Below are 13,337 nucleotides of genomic sequence, written 5' to 3'. Positions count from 1 at the left end.
CTTATAGTGATTTTTGCCTTACAGGAGTTTTTTGTTAATGTCATCAAATAGATCTTAGTTTTCCCTCTTTATGGCTTCTAGGTTTTGTTCACTCAGGCAACTCTTTTTCATTTTTTTTCAATCCTTTTTTAAAATTAAGTTTAAATTAAGTGTAAATTAAGTTTATTTTGAGAGAGAGAGCGTGTGCACATGGGAGGACAGAGAGAGGGAGAAAGAGAATCTCAAGCAGGCTCTGAGCTGTCAGTATGGAGCCTGACGTGGGGCTCGATCCCACAAAACACGAGCTTGTGACCTGAGCAGAAATCTGATGCTTCACTGACTGAGTCACCCAGAAGGCCCAGCCAACCCTTTTTGACAGCATGTCAGGATACTCCCCCCAGGGGCCAGCAATACTAAAAATAATTTTTAGTCAAGTGTTAGGGATCAAAATATTCAGAACTTGGTGGGCCCAGGGCTCATAGTGGCTGAGGCCTGGCTGTGAGGGAGAACAGCCTCTCATCCCCAGCCATCCTTCCCACCGCAAATAGAAAAAGTGACAATATTAAGGAAAACACTAAGTTAGCTCTCTCTGACATAAAGCCCTCACTATTTTTCCAGGAGTATTACTCAAAGACAACAATGCCCTCTGGGGGCTTCCAGAATTTCAAATGCTCTCTTTTTGATTGAACTTCACATTACCTGACTGGAGGGTGAATGATGAACTCGGTATTTGAGGAAGAAGTTCACCAGTTTGTACAAGTCGTCCTCACTTTCAATCCCAAGGGCCTGGGGGAAAACAGGAGGATGGCTCAAACACCAGAGCAAGAAGGCCCCCGGCTGCTGCGGGAGTTCAGAGACCCTCAGCTCCTAAGAGCGGGAGGCTTGTCTTGTTCCCCTGAACATCCCCAGCACCCGCCATGGCCCAGAGTGAGGCCATTCAACACTGGGGAAGCACAGCGAGACCGCGGCAGAACAGAGCAACGTTGCTCAGAGTCAGGAACAGCCCGATACAGGCCTGGTGGGTATAAGAATGCTAAAGGAGGCTGAACACACATCCGACTTTAAGGGTGTAGGGGAGAACCCACAGTCTGAGAGCTGGGTCGTGAGGAAGAGAAGCTGGTAGAGGAAGCGCCCGGGGTGGGAGACATCTAAACTCCATGGCAAATTTGTCGCATGGAGAATAAGGAAAGGGAAAGATGTGCCAGCCCAGGGAAGCCCCGGAAGACCCATATCTACTCCCAGGACTGAGGAAATGTTGCAAAAAACATAGGGGGCTGTCTTGGAATGAGGTCCCCGCCACCCGCCATCAACTCAGCCCAGTGGGACTCACTGAGAAGATGGCGTCCAACTTGAGCAGATAGCACTCGCTCTTCTCCAGGGGACGGAGAAGGCTCAGCAGCTTGCTCTCTATGAGGAAACCCTGAGAGGGAAGAGGGTATCTCCAGTCAGACACAGGTTTCGGAAACCAGGGCTCGGGTGTGCAGCCTACCTCTGTGTGACGAGCCAGCGGTGACTCCACAGAGCAGGACCTCAGGGATGAGACTGGGGCAGCAGGGGCCCCAGAGGAAGGCCTTCCTAGGATGCCTAAGGGGCCCTTCCCAGGGGCAAACCCAACGCTCACCATGGATTTAGTCCCCCCCCCCCCCCCCACCTAAGAAAGGGTGCTGCCTCATCTCACCCACAAGCCACTGGGCAAACACCTGAGTTCTCCACAGCCACCCAGACCTCATCGAGTCACAGATTCTCACCCGTCCAATGTCACTGCACTCCTGTGCTAGCCCTCAGATATCTACAGGATGGGGCGGTAGGCACAGAGCTGGAGGAGGGGAAGGCACGGAGGCAGATGAACACGCCGTGTCACAACACGGTACGCACAAAGTTGGGAGTGAGTGGGAAGACTGGGGGCCCGGCACCCACTCTGAGCTGGGAATGCCTGGGGGAGGGCCCCTGGCAGAGGGGGCCACCGGCACAAGCCTGCAAATAGAGAGAGGAGTACCTGCCTGCCGTCCCGTTCAGCGGGAGCCCCCTCAGTGGCAAGAGTCGGCTCTTGGCCAAAGACAACTGTCCCAAGGGGACGGGAGGCCGGCAGGCCTTGCATCTCCTTTAATCTCCGCTCAGAACTGCAGGACCTAAACGCACACCGGTCACGTCCCGTGATGCCGCCCCCCGCCCCCCCCAAGCTGAGCCAGCCCAGCACACCCTTCACACTAAATCTGGTGGGTTTGCTAACACACAGAGCAGGTGGCCAAAGCCTGACACACCCAGAGTCATCACAGACTGAGCTCCCAGACAAAGGCCACATCAGTTGTGGCCACACTACTTGGCAGGTGGGTTCACAGACGGGAGGCTGGCACCCCGTCTCCTGCAGAATGAGTGTTTTTTTTTTTTTATCAGCAAGGTGCCTGTGGACCGACCTGGCCCACACCTGGCCGACCCACTAAGGGAGGACCCAGTTGGCAGCTGGGGCAGCTCTGAAGCATGGCCTCTCGGGGTAAACGACCCCAGCTCTGCTCCCGAATGCCTGTGCACCCCTGCCTCCGGGCCACGTCCGGCCGGGCCAGGGTCATCAGAAGCAGCACACGAGAAGCAAGGGCAGAAGGTCAGCAAAGCCACCGGCCGGGAGTCCCTGTGGCGCAGCCCCGTGCAGCCGGCCTCACCGACTCGTCACACAGGAGCATCAGGATCTTTCTGGTCGTTTTCATGGAAACTTGCTTTGGCAGGTCGAGGTAAGACTCTGTTTCTGAGGTGGCCTCCTCCATCCCCTCCTCTTCTGCAGGCGGGGCAGAGAGAAGAGAGGGTGGGAGAGAAAAAGAAGATAACTGCTTGGCCTTGTTGACTTTGAGAAACAGCCGAACGTCCTTCCTTGAGAAAATTTACCTCTTAAAAAGCCGAAGGAAGCCTGGTGTGTGGGGAAAAACAGGAAGGCTGGGGATTAGAATAAGAGACTAGCCGGAGAATTCTGCCATTCTATAACCCTTCACTTTCCTAAGTTTCATCGACCTGGAAACATCATACTCAAAACCCGGCCGTGACCAGGGAGTGGAAGGGAGAGGATGAACCTATTTATAGGTTTTACTAGTTTGCTCAAAAGATAAAATGAGATAAGATAAATGAAAATAGTTTGAAAAGTACAAGATGCCAACTTGCTGGTGGAACTACAAAATGGCGCCATCCGTATGGAACAACACCCAGTAACGTCACAGAGGCATTTGCCCTTTGATCCAGCAGTCCTGCTTTTAAGGGGCTAGCCCAACAATTCACCAGGAAACACATGCAAACACAAATGCACACAGATATTTATCGCTGCATTGTTCACAACAGCACAAACAAGCAGACAAAAACCTGGCAATATCCCAAGTGGCCACCAACAGAACACTATTGGGATAAGTCATAGCACGACCACACGACACCATACCAAATAAAAATGGAGGAAAGAATGTTTCTTCTCACTACCATAAACTGATCTTCTCCAAGATATTTTGTAAGTGAAAAAAGCAAGACGGAGAAAAGCGTCATTTAGAAAGTGGGTCTACGTGGGGCGCCTGGGTGGCTCAGTTGGTGGAGCGTCCGACTTCGGCTCAGGCCATGAATCTCATGGTTCGTGGGTTCAAGTCCCGCGTTGGGCTCTGTGCTGACAGCTTGGAGACTGGAGCCTGCTTCGGATTCTGTCTCCCTCTCTCCTGCCCCTCCCCCACTCACACTCTGTCTCTCAAAAATAAATAAATGTTAAAAAAATTTTTTTTAAAGTGGGTCTACATAAATATAAACAAATATATATACATACATACATACATACATATACATATTTGTTTTAAAAAGCAATGGAAAGAGAAACCATACATTTTTAGATAACTACCTATAGGTGAGGGATAAAATAGAAGAGAGAGGATAAAACTTCTTTGAGTATACCTTGTTCTGTACATTTGACCTTGGAAACATGTCAGTATTCTACATAACTATAAAACAAAATTAAGTTGTAAAAAGCAATCCCTAATTATCAAAATTAAAACAAAACAAAAGGACCTAAATATGTATTCAGATGGTGACCTAACCAAATAGAAACTATTCGAAGTGACTTCAAGAGACAGCCATCTGTGGGGCACCTGGGTGTGCCAGAGGGACCCGCAAGCCAACACGAAGAGACTCCCACTGGCCGAAAATGGGACAATTTGGGCACCAGTAAGGGAAACTAAGTGCAATAAACCAAAACACATCAGATGTGTTTAAATCCAATCTGTTCGTAATGATACTCGCTTTAGAAAATGCCATTGGTCACTCTTGGAAGATGCTAGAGACCCAACCCATTTATTCTGAAAGCTACTAAATAGAGAAAGGACAAGCATCTATTCTGCTTTTCCTGTATGAACTGTACCTCGGGGTAGCAAATAGCTGATGAGGAGAAGAGTCTCTTTTCAGAAGTATTCCAGCTAATAAATGAAGACATCTGATAGAATTTAGAGTGTCACCGTTTTGCAACCCCTAAGGCCATTAATGGATCTTAGACAAGGACTCCCAATGGTTGCTAGCCTCGCAAAGAGACACCCTGATGTTAGTTTATCCCAATGGAAGCATGCCACAGTGTACTTAGCAAAACTACACTGACCCTGAACCTGATCAAGCTTCTAGATAGAACTACCAGATTATAATGGAGGGAAGAGGGTAAAGCTATAGGTTAAATTAGAGACTCTGAACCTCCCAGCTACGAGACCTCTTCTCCCCCTTCTCTGGCCTTCAGTTGGCTTGTCTGTGAGATGAATGTGTTGACCCTACAGTTTTACGGGCCCCCCAGCTCCAGGACTCCATTCCAGATACCTGTTTGAATCAGCACTTCTTCTAATATCTGTGTAGCAGACCTCTGCTGCTGCTGAGATATAGGTCCCACGTTCCTCAGGAACCAGAAATCAGGTGCGGTCCAGGGGAGCCCCAGATGCTGGGTGTGGATGATCCTGTCCACATCAAAGGCTTTGCTTATCAGATCCTTTGCCTCTTCTTCATTCATCAGCCAAATCTCTCGAAACCGCTTGTCATCAAGAAGAGCAAAATGCCTGGGAAGGAGAGTTGCTCAGCGGACCCCGGGGCCTGGCCAGGGTGCCCTCCATTAGCAGTAGGGCGAGATGTGCAACAGTGGGGCAGCGCCGGTGTGCAACCCAGGCCCGGGGCCGCCGGGCCTCACCCATGATAGCCTGGAGGCCATCCCCACAAGTCTCAAGAGAAGGCGGGTGACAAGCCAGTACAGGGGGCGGAGAAGACAGCCCGCTAAGACTCTTAGTGCCTGGGCCCACCTCTGTTCTAGGGCACGTGCCGTGGGAGCCAGGTCCCCAAGATACCTCATGGCTTTCTGTAGCTCCTTGAACTGCGTCACAAGGCGTATGTAGTCGGAGGTTAGTGACTGGTTCTCCTCCTCAAACTGTCTGATCTGCCTGGTGTATTTTGATCTCAGGTTGTTAAGTATATCATGTAGGCTGGGAGGAAGGGGAGAGAAGTTCATCTGTAGCTGAACAGAAGCCGTGACGTACGTTCCCCTCAGCTGCTTCACACGGTTCTACAGAACCCAGGGTCAGGTTAGCGCAAGCGCCGAAGATCCTCCCATTTGTTCCAAAACCCAGCTGCCCTGATTGCGATCAAAGAAAGGAAGGCAGCAGGAGGTGAGGGGATTGTCCAGAACTAAACTCATTTAGAACAGTCCAGAAGCCCAGACCCACTGAGGGGCAGTCTCCTGCTCAGGAGTGTGACTGAATCCTTCACAACACGCCATCTGGGAGTGTGTCCACATCCTCAACTTCACAGTATTCAACAGCGTATCTCAACTATTTCACTGCCATGATTTGGATGTTCATTTCACTTCTAAAACAAGAAAACTAGAAAGGAAATAAATTAAAACCTCACGGCACAAGTCTATGATATATGAGTTCTCCATCCTCAAAAAGCTGACACAGGTCACAAGCCCAATAACTCATTCATTCATTCATTCATTCATTCATTCACTTGAAAGGTCTCTCGCACGCCAAGGATCTGTTTGAATCCAAAAGATGAATACAAGGCATATGTTTGGACAAAAGGCACTATCGGTTCAGCCAGAAACAAAGAAAAACAAACACTCGTCGCAGTGGAGTGAAAGCACCGTGGGGGTGGTTTACACAGGATGCCAGGGGAGCCCAGAGGTGAGGCAGGGAACTTATCCCGGCCTGGAGGCAAGGGGAGTGGTCGAAGGTTCCAGCACGGAGAGAGACAGTGACAGCCTGGTCAAGGGCACCGGGAGTCCGGGCATGCCACGGGTCCACATCTCACTGCTCTGGGAGCGCTGTGCGTGGAGACTCGTCTCGTGAAATATGCGTGGCAGGCATGGCTTTTAGACCCAGGACCGTACTTCAGACTTTAGACCAGTGCACAGGTGTCTGATGTCAGCGTCCCATTTACACGGGCATAGAGAGTCTGAAGGCCTACATGTTTTCAGTTTAAAAATTCTAAAAATAAGGTTTTCTCTCTTAAGCACCATTCTGAAAGAATCATAAGCTCCCTAAACACACAAACACCCATCCTTCGTGTTTTTATCCTTAATAAAATGCAAAAACAACTTAACTTGGACTGATAAAAAGCAGCATGTAGGGGCGCCTGGGTGGCTCAGTTGGTTGAGCCTCCGACCTCGGCTCATCATGATCTCGAGGTTTGTGGGTTCGAGCCCCATGTCGGGCTCCGTGCTGACAGCTCAGAGCCTGGAGCCTTCTTCAAATTCTGTGTCTCCCTCTCTCCGTGCCCCTCCCCTGCTCAGGCTCTGTCTCTCAAAAATAAATAAATATTACAAAAAAATTTTTTAGGGGCGCCTGGGTGGTGCAGTCGGTTGAGCATCCGACTTCAGCCAGGTCACGATCTCGCGGTCCGTGAGTTCGAGCCCCGCGTCAGGCTCTGGGCTGATGGCTCAGAGCCTGGAGCCTGTTTCCGATTCTGTGTCTCCCTCTCTCTCTGCCCCTCCCCCGTTCATGCTCTGTCTCTCTCTGTCGCAAAAATAAATAAACGTTGAAAAAAAAATTTTTTTTTAAAAAATTTTTTTAAAAAAAAGCAATATCTAGTTCATTTTCTTAACTACGGCATTCTAGGAGACAATCCACATATAGGTGTAAAAAAAAAATGTTTTTAGGTAGCCATCCCAAAGTCTTTTTCCCAATGTCACCCGGTAAAGGAGCGCCTATGTGTCATCTAACCACAGAAGCTAATAAAACCAAAACATAACTCCAGGTGCATGCTGCAGGTCTGGGCAGGACAGGGGACAGACAGGAACAGGTGGCCGCAAGGGGGAAGGAGCTCAAGAAAACATCACACACCGTCCTTAGTGACTGGCTGGCAGCTAGAGATGAAGGGGGCAGGGGTGGAGGAGGGGGAAGCCGCGAAGGTAGGCAAACTTGGTTTCAAAACTTGTCCACTGGCCTTGACAGCAACTGTCCAAGCTGCAATGTCTCCTGGAAGTCCCAGACAAAGCGAGGAGGTGGGGTCGGGACTGGGGAGATGAGCTGGAGTCATCGAGAAAGAAGCCCTACTCAAAGCCATGAGACTAGTGTAGAGGGTGGATGGGATACAACCAGAAAGCAAAAGGGGGGAGATGCTTTCTGGAATATTCTATCAGGCAAGAAAACGCAGAACCACCAAAGGAAGCCAATTAGGAATCTGCTGAGAAAGAAGAGTAGGTATTTTAGAGTCATAAAAGCCAAAGCAGAAAAATTCGGAGATTCGGTACCAACAACAATCGGATGAGGCCTGACCGGGCAGCAGCAGGGTCTGCCGATAAGGGAGATGCCAGCTCAAAGTCAGAGGACGGAGCCAGGGAAGGGAGGGTGGGGATGATGCCACTCGTCCTTCTGCCCTTCGGATCAAAACCAAGGTTTGCCTCACGTACCTCGGCCCACCTCCCGTCCTACCAACCTCCCCTCTCCCAGGATGCAGGCTCTTCCTGCCTCCTGCTTCCTTGCCTTCAGACCTTCATTCCTGGCTCTCGCACCGCCAACCCCAGAGGCTTAACTCCTCTTTCCCAATTCGCATCCCTCCCCCCTTCCCTGTTTCACTTCTTCTGGAATCCTTCCCAGGGAACTCCTTCTCACTGACTGTACAGAAGTGTGGCCATCACAGATGGATGGAGAGAGGGCGAGAGAGGGCGAGGGAGAGGAGAGATACAGAAAGATACACACTACACACTTAATCCCTGGCGGTAGGAATATGGCGTTTTTTACGTTTTATCTTCCTTTCACTTGGGGTACTTCCTAACTCTCTAAAATGCACATGTACCACTTCTGTAATAACAAGTTGAGAATGTATTCTACAGACAGCTCTGTGCGTATGCAACGTGAGACAGCGACACGAGTACCTACGTCGGTATTATTTGCGATAGCGAAGGATTAGAAGCAATCTAAACGTCCATCCACGGGGACATTAAGTCACAGTATATGCAAGTGGAGGTTAGGCAACCTAAGAAATAACGTGAAAACTCTTTACGAATCGGTATGGAAACACCGTCGGGATATAAAACGGCGTGTACGGAAGGCTATCATTTGGCTTAAAAACAGAGGGGGGGTGGTGAGAGGATTTGTGCTGGTATGTGGTTCAAGAAATTCTGGAAGAAACAAAAGAAATGAATAATGATTACAGAGGTGGGAAAGAGGGACCACACAAAATGGGGGATCAGAGACAGACTTGCTGCACATTCTTTCCGGAGGGTCGGGGGGGAGGCCGCTGCAAGTATTACCTTTTGCAAAAAGAACTCTTTTAATGAAGAATTAGCTAAGTTTTTAACAGCTTCCGCTCCTCCGGAAGGGAAGGCTTCATCCCCAACCCCGTTTTCAGCATGGAAGGGTCGATGGTCTGCGGGCTAGCTCACCGACTGATCTTCCTCTTCTGCTGGGATTTGATCACCACACTCTCTTCGTCTCTCTTCTTCAGCACTTGGAAGTTGTACTCCAACTTCTCTTGGTTTAGCTGGTAGGTTGCTTTCATCTGCTGAAGCTGTTGCTCAAGAATCTAAAGGTTAAAAAACAATAATAATATGGACTGGCCCTGGTATCATTTGCCATGCCCGGGGGTCCCTGATACTTGATTCTGGAGTCATGTCAGATGACACAGAGGCACAGGTGTCTCCACCTGAATTCTTAGAAAATCTGTCAGTAGAGGCAAATGAAAGGCCAGCCAGAAAAAAATACATCATTCGGCTGCGAGCTCAAGCCTATGTCCCTAAAGCCTAAGAGAGGGGACAGACCCTTCAAGCGTGGCCCCCTCCGTTGCTCTGCACCAGAGCCTCTGGAGATACACGGCGCCCCACTGAAAACACCATACAATATTGCCACAGACTCTTGCAACGTCCCACTCGGACCTTCCATTGGCAGTGTTAGTGTTTAGCAAATGGTGTTCATTTTAAAGGAGGACAGACACAACCATTCCTTCTTTCTGGATTTCTGTTAGCTATGTTCATTCATTCAGCAAATATTTCAGTGCCTGATAAATGTCGACACTTCTCCAGGTGCTGCTGAGGAAACGCTGGTGGAAAAGGCACAGTCTAGCCCTCGCTAGGAGATATTAACAAGCGGTGGGGACAAGAAGTAAGAGGTGGGGTAGGCGCAGGGCGGCATGCGACTCTCTGTGGCCTCGAAGGCCAGGCAGGCATCCCTGAACAGTTGGCATGAGCGTGTCTAACCGAGACCCAGAAAACGAGCAGGAGTGATTCAGGTGGCTACTCGAAGGGACACTTACTCCAGAGAGGCAAGGGGCGTGAGGTGCTTTGGGGAAATCACGAGCAAAGTAGGGTGTGAGGTACGAGGCTGGGAACGGTCAGAAAAGAGGCTGACAGAGCAGCAGGGCCCTATCAAGTGAGGACTTAAAGCTTTATCCTGAGAACCATGGAGGGCCACGAAAGATCTCAAGCAGGAAAGGGCAGTGACCAGTCCGGGCAGTATAGAAAGATCACTTTGACAGTTGGTTAAAAACAAAAACAAAACCAAACAAACAAAAACTGCTGAGAGCAGGGCAAGGCTAGAGGCAGGGCAAAACCAGGCAAGCTCGGTCCTGCCTCTCCAAGTGGAAATGCAGGAACAGAGGGTGCAATTAAGCGTAATCAGATCTTGGCAAAGCAGGGACATGTGACATGTGGCGCTCTTTCAAGCCTCCTTCTCCCTCATCTGCCTCCACAGGGCTACAGAGCCTTGCCAAGGAATCAACATAGCAAGTGATTGGAGCGCCTGGGTGGTTCAGTCAGTTAAGCATCTCACTCGTGATTTCGGCTCAGGTCATGATCTCACGGTTGTGAGATGGACCCCCACGTCGGGCTTTGCACTGAGCGCGGAGCCTGCTTGGGACTCTCTCTCTCCCTCTCTCTTTGCTCCTTCCCTGCTTGCCCTCTCTGCCTCTCTAAATAAATAACGTTTTAAAAAACCACATAGGAGTGGTTCCAGGCAGCTCCCCCTAGACCCCTGGGTCATCCTCAAGGAAAGTAACTGGCTAGGAGGTGATGCAGAGAACAAAAGCACCGACACTGATCCCCTGTTGTAAACGAGAGAATGAATCCAGAATACCCAAATATCTACCTAGCCCAGGGAGTTCTAAATCTCCGTTATGGGGCAGGCATTTGGATGTCTTTTCAGAACAGAAGCCTGCGATACCTATCACAGGTGGCCAATGAACATACAGGTCGCCGGGATTATAACTAACTGTACCTCTCAATTTCCATACTGGCTTAGTCGACTTTTTAGTTACTTTCTTCTAATTATACGCTTTTCTGTATAAAAAGTTTTCCTGCTTGTGAAAGTAATATTTGCTCGTTGTAGAAAATGTGGAAAGTACAGTAAAGGAGAAAGAAGGAGAAGACACAGAAGGGGAAGAAAAATTACCCAAATTCCATCTCAAAGAGGCATCTTCTGTTAACATATCGGCATGTTTCTTTCCAGTGTTCTTTACATAGCTGAGATGAAACCATAGCTACAATTTTATATGCTATTTTTCTCCCTTAATATTGTAACGAGAATTTTCCATGTTAGTTTTGGCGATGTTATTTTAATGGTGCGTAATATTTTTATATACTATAGTATATTTTTATATACTATAATATTTTATATACTATATATATACAATTTATCATATATAAAATACTTGCAATATTTATCATATGCCATACTATTTTACCATTTCCCTACTGTTGTACATTTACATTGTTTTGATAATTCTTGATATTATAAAAATAATGCTGGGACCAATTCTATTTAAAACTTTTGGGGTATTTCGTTTATTTTCTTAAGGTAGATTCTCAGAGGTAGAATTACTAGGTCAAAGGCTGTCAACAAATTGCTTTCCAAAAAGCGGTCTACAGTTTCCACTCCCACTGGCCGAGCGTGCAAGCGCCCGCTTTCGCACACCCCGTGGGCACGGAGCACGGTGAGGGGCCGGCCGTGAAGCTCCAAGCACAGGCCCTCAGCCCTCAGGTAGGGCGTGGACTTGAACAATTTCCCGAAGTGGCGAATATGCCGACAGTACAGAAACTGCCTCATTTCGAGCGTGATTGTCCTGGGTGGTCCCAGGCTGAATCACTCTTGGCCTTGTCCCCTTCTAGGGATGGGCCTGCGTGTGTTCAAGGGAAAGGGAATCCCTTCCTGCAAACTCGCAATGATTTATGCCCCCGTGCACCAAATGAAAACAGTGCCACTGCTTTAAATGTGGTCAGCCCTGAACACCGGGAGGCCACTGACCTGTGAGTTGGCTCAGGACAAAGTCCAATAGAAAAGCTTCTTGTTGGGTGGAGACAATCTGGGAAGGTACGAACACCCACAGAGAAGGAAGGTCTCCAGAGCTGCTCTGACTTGGAATGACAATGAGTGGCGACTGATGCATCAGGGACCCTGAGACCCAGGGTGAGAGAGACCCTGGTGTTTCCTCTGGTGACGTCCAGGGACCTCTTTTTTTTCTTGCAGCTTTGCAATAAGCCCCTGTCACTATCACACATTTCCCAAAGGGATCTGGCCATGGAACAGTTTTTGTGCTTGTAGCAAAGTGAGAGCACGCGAGTTACAAATACAAGCTCCATCACGTGAACGTTCGTGTAAATTCCACTCTTGCAGGCAGATTGTTAGATAACACCATGAAAATGGACTCTGTAGTTTTCCCACATAATACATCTTGAAAGGACAAAAAGAAAAGCACCGGCTCACTTTCTTTGTTCGTTTTATGAAACTACCACCAGTACCTCACGTAGCCGAACGCAGTTCAGAGTTCAAAACTCTGAACTGAAGTAGTCAGGCCACGTCTTTTCCGTCGTGGCCTGAAAGAACTCACTTCTGATCCGATCTTATAGGCAAAACAACACACGAAGAAGCCCTGTCACCTGACTGTGTTAATTTGCATGTCTCTGCCTGAGCCTGTGGTTAAATATTTATTAGCTTTCCCTTGTGGAACACATCAACTCCTGCTCTTCGCTAGACTATGTCCCCAGGAGACCGGTGCCTAAAAGGACTAGCAATGCAACATGCACTATGAGATCTCGACCGGATCACAGATCAGCCCCTCCGTCCCCCCAGCTCTGGTCCAAGACCTCTGCTGGCCCCACAGTCATGATGCCACTTGGGAGTGATTGGCAGTGCAGTCAACGAACTTTCAGAACTAACAGGCTTGTAGTCTCACAGAACAGCAACCAGGGCAGGATGTTCTATGAATTACATCACCCACTACTTGTTTTCAACACCTTCCGCTGAAGATAATTTTGCTCCCAGGGACTCTGTCGTTAACTATCTCAGGTTTGAGTCTCACCGTAAAGCCATCCTTGGTGGCCACACACCGAAGATAGTTTTATACCTTTAAAATTGTAATTGATTGTGTTCGCCGTCTGGACTTATTCTTCAATTACCCAAAGGTATTTTTGCCAAGTTGTACTTTATGTTCCCAAGACGGATGGTGACCCATTGTGTTTGGTTTTTGTGAATAATGTACAAAGATTACGATCTTTACGTAACAGTTAACGTTAACAGTCCCTGAAGTTGAACTAAACTACTTTCCAACCTTAAGAGCACATATAGGATCTAAAATAAAAACATTTGCTTCCTGCATCAAGAACCAAGTGTTTCCAGTAGTCTTATGGGGGGGGGGGGGCAGTGTGCTAAAATCCTTCTCGAGGGCATCATGTCTATAGGCTTCTCTCTGTTTGTTAATAATGCAACCTTGCTGGCAGGAAGCACTCGAGAAGTATACATTCTCTTTCTTATTTCTTGTACTTTACCCATCAAACCAAATCTATGCGCATTGGATCCTTCGTACTTTTGCGGTTTGCAAGCTTTTACTTCTGTATTTTAGAACGGAGCCAGTGCCACGAATGACTTAGGAAGGGTGAATCTCACGTGAGC

General features: G+C 48.5%; 1 protein-coding gene across 4 annotated transcripts in view; it reads right to left on the bottom strand.

Annotated features, from left to right (window-relative positions):
* DRC1 (dynein regulatory complex subunit 1) overlaps nt 1-13,337 on the bottom strand; it is a 45,384-nt gene that overhangs the window by 5,159 nt on the left and 26,888 nt on the right. For 3 of the 4 annotated variants that reach the window (XM_086700190.1, XM_086700187.1, XM_086700189.1), the window contains 6 exons: nt 8,843-8,982; nt 5,307-5,441; nt 4,792-5,024; nt 2,637-2,749; nt 1,310-1,399; nt 679-765 (listed from right to left, as the gene is read on the bottom strand). In XM_086700190.1, coding sequence (XP_086556316.1) covers nt 679-765; nt 1,310-1,399; nt 2,637-2,749; nt 4,792-5,024; nt 5,307-5,441; nt 8,843-8,982 — 798 coding nt within the window. The remainder of the gene's footprint in view (nt 1-678; nt 766-1,309; nt 1,400-2,636; nt 2,750-4,791; nt 5,025-5,306; nt 5,442-8,842; nt 8,983-13,337) is intronic. The other variant, XM_086700188.1, reaches the window with a different exon arrangement.

This window comes from Puma concolor, chromosome A3 (genome assembly GCF_028749965.1).
Source record: "Puma concolor isolate L17-30 chromosome A3, mPumCon1.1.hap2, whole genome shotgun sequence".
Lineage (NCBI taxonomy): Eukaryota > Metazoa > Chordata > Mammalia > Carnivora > Felidae > Puma > Puma concolor.
This window is presented reverse-complemented; position numbering and strand designations above follow the sequence as displayed.